The sequence below is a fragment of the Charadrius vociferus genome, unplaced genomic scaffold (assembly GCF_000708025.1).
Source record: "Charadrius vociferus isolate BGI_N301 unplaced genomic scaffold, ASM70802v2 scaffold190, whole genome shotgun sequence".
Lineage (NCBI taxonomy): Eukaryota > Metazoa > Chordata > Aves > Charadriiformes > Charadriidae > Charadrius > Charadrius vociferus.
The window spans coordinates 1,172,069-1,184,439 of record NW_009646608.1 but is presented as its reverse complement, the minus strand read 5'-3'; the positions used below and the strand labels follow the sequence as shown (position 1 = coordinate 1,184,439).

General features: G+C 44.0%; 1 protein-coding gene and 1 non-coding gene across 2 annotated transcripts in view; one reads left to right on the top strand and one right to left on the bottom strand.

Moving 5' to 3' along the window:
• Positions 1–7,087: 7,087 nt before the first annotated feature.
• RAB11A (RAB11A, member RAS oncogene family) overlaps positions 7,088–12,371 on the top strand; it is a 20,010-nt gene continuing 14,726 nt past the window's right edge. Inside the window, exon 1 of the mRNA XM_009886834.1 lies at positions 7,088–7,133. Coding sequence (XP_009885136.1) covers positions 7,088–7,133 — 46 coding nt within the window. The remainder of the gene's footprint in view (positions 7,134–12,371) is intronic.
• On the bottom strand, positions 8,474–8,545 carry TRNAQ-CUG. The gene has a single exon. It is a non-coding gene; the product is annotated as a tRNA-Gln (tRNA).

Genomic DNA, 12,371 nt, shown 5'->3' with positions numbered 1-12,371 from the left:
TGGGGCTTCCACTCCAGGCAATCTGTCTTCTTGTAGCACAACAGCATTTCTATAGCATGGACAGCCAAGGAACAGAGTTAAACAAAATAAACATCAAACAATTTACAGCAAACTATTTCTTTGTTTAAAGAAAGAGCTGTTGAACATGATGTTTTCAAAACGAGCTCAGCAATACACCGCAGATTCTATGCTTTTGTGTATGGAGGAATTTTTTGCTCCAGTCAGTTCAGCAGTTCTCCCCCTATATCTATCGTATTTTTATTTGCATGGAAAACTACTAACAACTGACAGCAGCATATTTCTTAGAGTATTGAGGCCCATGTACTGTAAATACATCTTTATGTACTTCCTCGGAGATTGTAAGTTTGCCTAGGAAATTACAACAGTTGTGATGAAATCAGATTTAGCCGTATATGGTAGATCCTTTGGGTTTGACACAATGAAATGAAAATGGGTTTCAGAGTAACAGCGAGAAAGATGAAGGCACTACTCCAGAGTTATGTAAGTGTAACTGAGAAGAGAATTTTGCCCAGAAATTCTATGTTCTGTGCTTTGGAGTCATATGCAGTTTTTTATACGTTCTATTCTTAAACTGCAGATGGATGCTGTTTTGCCAGAAAATAAATGAAATACAAAGATGACTTCAAACATTTGGAGGAGCCGTGCTGACACTCAAAACAAAGAAACATCAAGTAACTTTCCTAGTGAGATCATGAAAGCCGAGAGATGGTGATCAAAGCAAGAAAATACAAAATACTTACTCCATCCCTAATACAAGATGCTTTCTCTGTCTAGGACCAGGAGCTTACCTGGCACAGAGATGTTCCAATAGTCTACAAATACAGTATATGGGGGGGGTACTTTGAAAGTATTTAGTTAGTTAAACATGGGAATATCAACAAAGGCAGTCGATTTTAACCCTTGGGACAGGCAAATGACTGACTCAGGTTATTCTTGAATAATAATAATTATTATTAATAATAATAGCGACAACAGTAACATAATCATTTTGGTAGAGTCCTACCATAATCCTGAATACTCTCCCCAAACACAGAACAGCAGATTGCATTTGGACTGAACTGTGTACTCTCAAACAGGTAAGAAAAAAAAAAAACAAGATGAAAAATACTGAATTAATTTGTGCTAGTGGCAAATATCTTAATAATTCTGTGATTTTGGAGGGGCATGGTTGTATTAAGCCAAAAGGAGTGGTTGGGCATGAAAACAGGCTATATAAAGCAGGAACGGCTGCATTATTTGCACGATCACAATGCTATTATCTTCTGGATTTCACAGGGAACTGAATTTTTAAAACTGTGTTCATACTAGAATAATTAAATATCTGTCTTGAACTGTGTGCATATTGCATCTAACCAGCTTGGAAACAGGCCAAAACTTGAAGCAATCTTTAGGAGAACTGCAGAATCAATACATCAATTCCCATTAATTTGGTGTCAGAGGAAACAAATGTGTACCTGTCTGACGCGTGTGTGTTCCCTGCTGAGACTTACTAAAATAGGCATCTTCTGTCTGCCTGCCTTCCCTGTGCCCTCCAAACATCAGAAACCAGGGTCAGAATGGGGGAAAACTGATCTGCCTCCAAAATCTAATTAACTTAGTATCCTGGCCAAGTTATACACAAACTCTTGGCCAAATCCAAGCCATCCCAAACTCTACCCCATCCACCGCACCGAGTTCCTTGTTGCTCCCCTGGTGTTCCAGTCCCTCCAAAATGCATCTCCACTCCAGGGCTGAGGACGTCCAGGCAAGCTGAGATGGACCTTTCAGTCTGTCAAAGCCATAAGTTGTAATTCTGCACAGTGGTGCGACAATAGTAATTACTAATTGTAATTGAGAGGGCATTTTAAACCAGCCAGAATTTTTGATCAATCAAAGCTCCAAAAAATGTGCTGTGCTCCAAACACCTTGCACATCTTGCTCACTCCACAGCTGGCTACTAAGAAAAGTCTTGTCCCAGAAGGTTTGCTCAAGCACGCAAAATTCTTTTTTAGTATCCCAAAGGTGTGCGTGCTCACAGAGCCGAGAGTGCAATCTGTCTGACAGCAGCTTTCCAGAGAAAGGAGCAGGAAAGAGGCAATGGGTGATGAGATTAGTCCCCACGGAAGGAGACTCCTGCTTGGAATATCAACACATCTTTTCAGTCTCTCTCATTGTGACTGTTTATGCTTTTATCAAATCTTCAGTTTGCTTCTTAAGCTACGGGACCAGATGGCTCCCACGCATAATGCACTGAATCATGGCAAGGCTTGAGGTATTTGTTATGTATAGCAGCAAACACACGCGCTGGACCAGGTTAAACTCTTTCACAGTCAGCATATGGTGCATGCTGCATATGGATGGTACTACAGCAGGTATCTATATATACATACACTCCGAAGACTGGAGTATCTTTTCTCCTTGCAGGTTGTCAGGAAAATGACTGTCATACCTTCAACACAAATAGCAAGAAATGGAGGCAGCACAGTAACACATGGCACAGGACAGATGCTAGGCACGTCCCGTGAAGCACAGTGCCTGATGGCAAGGAATCCTGACGGGCCAAGGACAGGAGGCTCCTGTTCCCCCTCCGATTTCCCCTTGCAGCTTGTGATTAAGCTGGTGCTGACACCTTGCCCGGTGCCTATTTGCACGGCTGATAGCTGCAGGCAGTACTTCTGCCATGAAGCCCCTACGGAAAAGGAGATAAACTCATTGTTTGAGAGCATCTTTGCCTCTGGCGTTTTTAAAGTGGAAAACAAACATAATTTTCTCCTCACTTAGATTTGGGGTAAATTCAAGATGTGGCACCCCTGTGAAACTAGAGTGAGTGAGAGGGGAGTTTGCAAATGCCACACTCACTGCTCGGCGGAGGGTAAGGCTGTTGGGTTTATACAGAACGTGATTTGTGCTTCAGTGACAAGACCATTAAAGTCACCCTGTAGTCATCCCTCACTGATGTATTGCAAATAGCCATTTCTGAGTGCTGAAAGATGCTGAAATAGTGAAAGATGTTGTTTAGATATCTGGGAGATGACCATTTCAGAGAAGTTTAGACTGCCACTCTGGGACTTGGGGCAAGTAACAGATCCCAAGGCGTCTGAGGAATGTCCCAAATAGCACAGCTTGATACTGTGTGTGTGCTCTGCGCTGCGCAGTGAAGGAGCAGCCAAGCAGGCGGCCACTTTCCAATGACCACACTCCATCCCAAGTATTTTCTGGGATGAGAAAATTATCCTTTGGCTAGTTTTCAGCCTGCTTTTCTTAGTATGTATTCGATATGCCCTCTGTGTTTGGAGTGACAGGGCACCTCGGCGGCGGGTGCCGTGCTGGCCTTTGCAGGCAGGCGTGAGCGCTGGCAGGCAGCCGGACGCCCATCAGGGACTGGAACAGTGTCCAGGAATGTCGAAATTGCAGTCTGTGCAGAGCGGCTCTGGTGAAGGTTAATGCATGTTGCCACCACCTTTGAGGTCAGCATTGGGCTCACTTTAGCAGCCCTATTAATAGATGCCCAAGGTTGACTGAGAAGAGGATTTGGCTTTGATGGATCTTGTTTAGCATTCCCAAGAGAGGAAGGCAGATTCTTTTCTTTTTTCTCTTCCAGCCTCTAACCTTGAGTTGGTCTCTGCGGGAAACATTAGTGGCATTTGCCAAAAGAGCTGCTACTGTGAGCCAGATGTCCCGCTGCGTCGTACAAACCATACGTGCATGTTTCTTCAACCTGCAAACCCAGACCTAATTCCACTAAAGACTCAAACCAATTCCTCGCTGGCAAAACTAGGGAAAAAAAAGCACAAACCTTGAGCCTAATTGCTTGAAAACAGTAGGACACCTAGTGGATTTATAGAGAATATCTTTGGGATTATGAGCAACATTTTGTCATTTTCTTGGCAAAACCAACTAAGAACGTATTTATAGAGGAATCATTGAAATATCAGGGTTTCTATTTAATAAATTAAGCTTGTTATAGCTGTTACAGCCTCCGGTTTGCCTGAAGAAGTTATTGCACCCTATAAAAAAACAATGATTATTGTTTGAATGACTTGAAAAAAAATAATTATGGGGAACTGGATGGTTCCCAAGGTCTGGGAGCAGGAGGAAGGATATTCTGCCAGATCAAAGCCATCCCAGTTGTTCCATCTGACAGCTCTCTAATGATCTTAATGAGTAAAGTTTTATAGTCTCAGCCTGGCTTCCCGGATAATTGTACAGCTTCACAACAAGCATCGCCATGCTGAGCACAGCCAGCAAGCTCTGTTGGTTGTTTCAGCAGTGAATGAATTGGCCACAGAAATAAAATTGCCTTCTTAATTCCCCAGGGCTGATCTTTTGAATCCAAATTAGAAGATGATGGGACATGTGATAATGCTTGCACTGCTGCCATTGACATTGTATTTGTCTGGTAGTGACACCAACATCAAGCAGATTTTGACCCTAGATAGGAAATAAAACCCTGTGGCAGGGTGTAGTAAGAGGAAGAAGATTTTAAGCCATGCTTCAGAAATTATATCTTGGCCAGCAATTATCCTGGAGCTGCCAGTATTATCTTGCTAATATGTCTCTGGAGGCACAGACAAGAGATGTGTGCTGAGTCCAAAATGGATGCAGGAAACTGATGACTTCATTTTGACAGTCATCACAAGAAACACCAAGTCATCGAGTCGGTTGCATTCGATTCCTGTTCCCAAAGCATACTGAAAACTTTCCTTCCTTTCTGCTTACCATAATATTGCCCTAGTGAAAAAATGTCTCCAGAAGATGGTTAATTTTTCTAGAGCTGCTCCATTCCCACTCTTTCTTCAGTGCGGCAGAGATCCCTAGAGAACAGCAAAACCAGATCCAGGTCCTTTTGTATTCCATCTCCAGTGTTAGGAAAGAAAAGGCCGATGTAGAAAATTATTTTGATTGAGTCCGTTTCTTCTCATATGTTCTTTTCTTCTTAGAGCTGTAGAGCTGGAAAAAGAATATAGCGGATGCTGGAATTCAAATGAGCTATCAAGAAAATTCCTACCGACTCCATGCATTTTCATTACTCCTACCTCTGTCATGGAATTACCTGAAAAACAGAACTCCTTTTACATCGTAGACCCTTTAAGTTGGTCCAGGGTTTTCAAAAGAGAGTTGTGTTGTTTTTTTTTTTTATTTCAGTGGCAGTATTTTATACTTGTTTTTTTTTCTGACTGACATGTCAAGCTGGGGATAGTGAGTGCTAAGAGTATGCTTTTCTCTAATTTAGCAGCTGGATTGGAAAGCTTGAAATATCTCTGCATAATTGCAATGATTCATGGATTGTTAGAAAATTGCAAAGTATTGATTGGATTTCCCCCTCAGGAAATATTTCTCCTCTGATAAAACAGAGTAGGTTCTGGGGCTTCGCTTTTGTCCTTCCTGCCTTCTGCCCCGGGGAAGCCAGTGGCTCCTTTCATCTGGGAAACGGGAATTTGGGTCAACAGCCATTCAAGGACAATTTTGAATTATTGCGATTTCCAAGTTCAAATCTTTCCTTGAGCTTTGCCAAGCGATGGGGCTTTGCAAAGTGCAAACAGGGATTTCAGAGCCAGAAAAGCTGGGACCAGCAGCAAATACTGGCCATCCCTGTTTCACAATCTTCTGTTTCCACTTCAAATACCACTGGTGTGTTCTGCAAAGAGACCTTGACCTTGTTGTGGGAACGCTACGACCATCAAAGACGGTGGCAAATTTTCCCCTTTATTAGGCCAGGATTTCTCTCAGGGTCTCAGGAGTCGGTGGCAGGAGGGAAGTGGGAGAATGAAGTGAGAATCAGGCATGGGGAGAGCCTGATGCCCAGCGCCTGGGGCTGAGCAGCTCGGAGCTGAGAGCCCTGACACACATCTGCACGTTAATGGTGCTGCCGAGACAAAAGCTGGGGTCTTTTGGGCAGCTGCTGTATGAATTTCCAGCACAGAACCATAAATACGCAGTTATGAGTGTGACCTCTGCTTCTTTTCTTCACTAAATTGAACATCCAAGGGCCAGCTGAGTATCATTCCTTGTCTCTGCTCCAGTTGCTTGGAACGTGCTGCCTCCGCAAATGGCTGTGCCTAAGTACAAACCAAAGAATTATGAGAGAGTGCTAATTCAGGGTTTGCAATGAATTTAGTGTTCCCGCAAGGATGACACTAATGGCAATTAATGCAGCAGAAATGCCAGTGCTGAATGACTGTTTTCACATTAAAAGCTGTCAGTCGAAGAGCACACAGTCCTCTGTTATTTCAGGCCTGACCTCTGCTTTTTGGCCATGTTTCATGTGCACAGGAGGTGTCCCAGGCCATCCCGTAACTACAGCTCTGGGAGGGGACACAAAGAGAGAGCAGAGCAGCCAAAGCCTCTCTGCGCCGACAGCGACATTTCCTGAGGGTTTGTGTATTCTCACCTGGGGCGTGCCTGAACAGGAACAAAATTAACCCAGGACTGAAAAGAATATAAGACTTCAACTTCTGGAGCTCCTTGCTGGTCCAGTGCTATCCTCGTGCCCTGCTGGCAGTTGACTCCTGTTTAGATGCAAAGTTCTTTCTGCTGTTTCAGTTTTGCCTCTCTTCATCATGCAGAACCTGATTATAAATGATCAAATGTTTTTAAATGGGCTTGGCTAGAAATAACCCCTGTTGCTGCTCAAATACATGGCAATCCGCAGAAATTTTGGTGTTACAGTGCACGATTGGTAAAAATGCCTCTGCTTCATAATGTTTTAAGTTCAACAAGTGATAGCGGTACAGCAATGTAGTGACTGTGATTTTTAGCTCAGCCAGAAAAGGCTCACTTGTCCTCACTTTCTTTCCTCAAGTCTTGCGTAGGGCGAAGCAGTTCCAAATGAGGAACATCTGCAATTTGGTGCAAGAGGAAGTAACACTTACGCATATGAAAATTGTAAATAAAGGGTGTTTCCAGGCTCACAAACAAAATCCAAAACACAAAAAGGAGAACAGCTCTTACAGGAGGATAACTAAAAATACTTCATCTGTGTTATTTTTATTTTTTTAGAACTAGTAGCGTTTCTGGAGGATGAAACAAGGCCTGAGAAATGTCAGGTGAAAATTAGTAGCTTTTTAACAACAAAGTTCATTGGAGAATGGCAAATAGGATGTTGGAAGGAAACTTTATCTATAGAGTTATAAATATACCCCAGCCTCTACACATACAAATATCGATTATCAGTTTTAACGCACTACTCAGTGCAGTAGGATAACTTCTGAGAAGGGTTGCAGGAGCAGGATGAGCATTTTCAGTCTCAAGATTTTGGGTGTTCTGGAGATAAAAAGGATGAATCCAAAGATGACGCAGACTCCTACAGACTTTGCTGCTACACCACCAGAGCGCTTTCTGCTCCTACGAGGTCTGGCCTTGCAATGCCCTTACGGAACTGGCACATGCAATTATTCCCATGAGACACGGTAACGGTGTCCTGGGTATGCAACGCCCTGAATGCTCAGCGGGTTTTGTACACCTGCGAGAAGCTGGAGGTGCTCGGTCTGCCAGGGCACGCTGGAGGCTGGCAGCAGGACGCGGGGTGAGCCCAGACCCCGATGCTCTGACCCCCGCCATGTGCTCCCGGAGAGCCTCTGGCGGCAGCGCCGTACTCCTGTGGTGTGACACATCCTGGTCACACGTTGCGTGTCTTTGTTATTGGTGCTTTGTCTTCTCTGCTCAGAAGCTCTGAGGCAGTGTGAACTATTTATTTGTAAATGCAGAGGATCACGTTATGGTTCGTTATCGTTCCAGCAGATGGTAACTGATGCACAGCGCCACTGCCGATGCCTGGGGGTCACTGGCCATGCGCAGGAATGATGGCACAGCCGCTGACTGCAGAGATGGCAAACACACTGCTGCTGCTAATGGCAAGCTGGTGGGGAAAGAGCAGTTTTAAGGGCTTTGGTTTAACCATCTGGACACTAGCACTATTTTTATCCTTATCTGTTGAGGTCTCAGGCCTGTGCCAAGGGAAGCCGATGACAAATCTGGTGTCTCCCACGGCACAGGGGCAGACGAGTGGGACCGGCTTTTGGGAAGGAAGAAGTGGGGTGGGTGGTGGCGTGGCAGTGGGGAAGGGGCTCACACTTGCAGCCACTTTGTGCCTTGTGAGCTGAGCGAGCTCGTTGGCATCTCCCACACCTCCACCAAGAGCTCCATCAGCTTCACACACTGCAACTTGGCCCGGTGGGCAGGACAGATCTCTGAGACATGGTGGGCACTCCACCAACCCACTCCAAACTCCACCGCAGCTGTGGGCAGCACTGGGGTGAAAGCCATCGCCTGCCCATGTAGGTGGGAGGAGGGCACCCACACCGTGGCTGGGGATAGGGCTGGTGGGTGCCAGCCAAGAGTAGTGAGGTGTGGCTGGAACACCTCTGCGTGTGAAGGACCCGAGGGAGGCAGAGGGGGAGCGAGGAGCGTGTCTGGCCGTCATTTGGGCAGAGACGGTCGAAAAAAAATACGGGGGTGGGTGGAAAAAAAGGCCAGGTTCCACCGAGATTTGAACTCGGATCGCTGGATTCAGAGTCCAGAGTGCTAACCATTACACCATGGAACCTCTGAAAATGACCCCCTGAACTGCTCCTATTGACATCTTATAGGAAAACAAAATATTCTTTTCACAAATTTGTAAATACAGTCTTTGGCTTGTTTCTCTTCCATGTATTCTGCATGTATTAATTCTATGTAAGAATTCCATTGTTCCTTTATCACGACATTTTACAGCACTGAAAATAATGCACATTTAGAAGCACCTTAGCATTAATCGAGACCGTTAAGACATTTCTCAGATCATGTGACTTAAAGCTTGAATATAGACTTTCAATACCATGTGCACTGACTTTTATTTCACATTTGTATACTCGTTTTGCTTTCATGGATTTTGGATGGAATATTTGCTTGCTATATTTGAGAAGAAGCAGGGACCATTGTCACAACTATTGTTTTAGTTTGCCAGGTTGTTTCCTTTCTTGGTATTACTTGACCAGTGTATAGGTAACAGAACATTTCATTTAAACTGGTGAGACATGGAAAAACTACAAATGTATGCAGGGAGCTTTTTATGTGTAATTAAAGATGTGGACCTCTTGGAGTGGGTCCGGCGGGCCCGTCTTGCCGCTGCCCTAGCGCGGCGGGGACGGGGGAGGCCTCCGACCGGCCCCGTGTGGGCCTTGCTGGGGCTTCCGCGGGCACGGCCGAGTCCTGCTCGGGTGTTTTTGGAGCTCGATGGCCGAGGGTGTGCTGGGCCTCGCTGCCTGCCCCGGAACGCTCACTCCAAAATGTCAGATTTGGGTTTGTTTCCGTAGCAGTGATCTGGCGTGTTTGTATCTCCGGACAAGACACCTTGGGCAGGTTCCTGCTCCGTGAGCAGGCTGAGGCGACAGCCGCCTGCTGGGATGGCGAGCAGAGACCATCAGTGAGGATGCCCAGGGCTGATAAAATACTACTTCCCTTTCTAGCTGTTAAGTAGGACTGTAAAGTCAATGACTTAGGTGCTCAGCATTGGTAGATGATGCAGCTAATTTGATGAAGTAGTAGTATTTGCTGCCTTTCCTATGCTGAGCCCTTCAAGAGGGGTGACTGTAACTGCTGTTTCACACCCAGTGGTCTCACGCGTCCTGGCCTGGCACCTCCTGCAGCACCCAGCAGAGAAGGGCAGGAATACCTTGTTTTCCAGGACCAATGCACCTCGGGTCTGCCATACAGTAGCAAGTTGGGTTGAAACGTTGCAGTTGTAGTTAACTACTTGGTTTTCACTCCCTGGCAGAGTAAAATACCTGCCTGCTGTGAAGGTTCATAAAGCATGCTGTGAAACAGCTACAGAAATGCTGATGTTTTGAAGCTGACTATCCAATTTTTTAAATCCTACTGCAAAAACGAGCAAAGTATTGTAAGAAGTAATTGTCTATTGCAATATAGTATTGTAAATTTGAATTTAGGATTTAGAGTATCATTTGTTACATTGTAATAGTGAGAGACCCAGTGCTTATCATCATGAAACTTAGGTAAAGGAAAAAATCAGCAATTTTTTTCCTACCCTTAAGCTCCTGTAATAACTTTGAGGAATTTCATTTTTTTTTGTTGCCAGTTTTCTCCAATTGCTATGTGGATAGTGGCGTTATTTCTGACTATAAGTCAGTCATCTGTGCTGCTGTTAAAATCAAATCCAGAAGTACCAAGTTGGGCCTCTTTTCTCAGCTTGCAGCATTGGCAAGGGCCTTGCTGACCACTAGTTTAATTGTATCAAGCAGTCTTACTGTAGGTACTTACACGTACAAGTTATCAAAACCATTGCATTACCTTTACTTGTTCACACTATTCTGTCAGTATGCTTATAATTAATGTTTTAGCTGTGAAGGCCTGGGAATATCAGTGACGCAGAGTTTGTTGGGAGAGGTCCTATCTTTTATTAGACCTGCTTCCTTATGTAACTGGGAAATAATTCAGCCAGGATTCAGTTCTATAGAAAAGTTCAAAGCTAGTTTAATTGATTGCCCTTCCTAAAGCTTTTTCTGTTTAGACTAGTTTGTAGAAGCTGTTGGGAGGCAGGGAACGCTATGAAAATGGTGTTGTGAAGATGAGAGATTGAAGTTTTGCAAAGGTAAAGTACACTGCAGGAAGTTGACACGATGTCACATACCTGGGATTAATGTGGCATCTGAGGTAACAGAACAAATGCAGAGTAATGGAAATTGTGGAAACTTGTAACTTCCAAAGGTGATGGTGGTTCTAAACAAGCTGTCACTGCTCTGGAATGCTCTTGAAATTATTGCAAGTAGGTCTCTGAAATGAGCGTCTCCTCACCAGGCACTGGTCGAAAAGACAAGAAGTGGGTAAACACTCTTAGAAAAGGAAATGAGAACTCAGGGGGAACATTAAGCTGATGTTTGACTCTGAGACATGAGCATCTTGGGGACTGAGGGGAAATGTAGGCAGGACAGGCATACCTGTTTTGAAAGGCATATTGTAGAATTAAAAAGATGGAGAAGGGCATCAAAATAATCAGAAGAGAGACCTAATGGATTCATATCTCTTATACCGACCTGATGTACAACTTTATCAAAATTAAAACAGTGAGTGGTTGTGGCAAATAGGGAAAGTATCTACGGTCTGTTGCAATTTCTGTGGATATCTGTAATGCTTCTTTTATTGAGCAGTAGGTGAAAACAGAAGGACATAAAGTCCCACAGATGTATATGTAAATTTTGGAGTGGTGCATTACCATAAATACTACAAATGGGTTTGAAAGACTGCACACATTTATGGAAGAAGAAGAATGTCTGTTGAGGTGTTTCAGTGTGATGGTTGCAATGGCAAGTCCGAAGGTACTGCTTATTTGAAGATGTAAGGGCTTGTTAGGACAGATTAGCCTGTTTGCTCTGTTACGCATAATGATTCTCAGACCTCAGTTTTTGACAGTCGGACTGGGTGTTGGTCTATCAGGACACTTAATCCAGTAGGACAATTCTGGGTTTATGAACTGGAAGGGACGTGGTAGGTTGGTGGGACTGAGTTCAGAGTTTGACTTTGTTTACAATCATTGGGTGATATTCTCTAGTCTAGCCGTCTTCTACTACTCTTGAGTTAAACTGCCACGCATCTGTTTATGTGAGACCTCTGGTTTTGTCCTGTCAGCCACTGACAGCAGCTGTATGTCAAAACTGGGCTGATAGCTGGTGGGTGTAAGCTGAGCCCACCTATGCTGCTCCAGGATAAAATCACAGTACCTGTTACAAAATACCCAACGCCTGATTCTGTTGCAACACTTCAGCATATGCTAAAGCCTAAGCCTACCTTCTAAAGAGACTATGTCTGGTTAATTCTTCTTGTCCAGCTACACGTCCTTGTATTCTTCAATACTTTTGGGGTTTAGCTGTGATCAGTGCCTACTGTTCCCAGAGCTGCACTTGAGGAAATGCAAGACCTAGAAAGTCCAGTTTGTAGAAATCTTGCTCTAATTTTAATGGGAGGAAAAAAAATAGTGATATAAGGATATTTCTTTATTACTTAATAAATTAACCCTGGCTTAAATGCAGGAACTTTTTACTTTTTTCTGATTAAAGTAATGTACTTGCAGTAGATAAGTTGTTACCCAAGTAATCCTCACTTGTAGAAGATGTCTTCTGTGTTTTCTGTGGACAAAGCTTGGGAGGATTATGTCTGCACCTTGACCATCTGGAACTCTGGATTTGGATTCAGACTTCTCATTTCTGAACGTGGACCGGACTTGCAGTGGCATTCAGCTTATCATTAGGAAATATTCCAGTTTCAGTTATCTGCTTGCTACTTTGCATCATGTTCACTTCTCCAACTTTTCCCTTTGAAATTGAGGAAATGCTCTGAAACTGAACAAACTTGTTGGTTTAGGTTTTAGAAAACTTGTT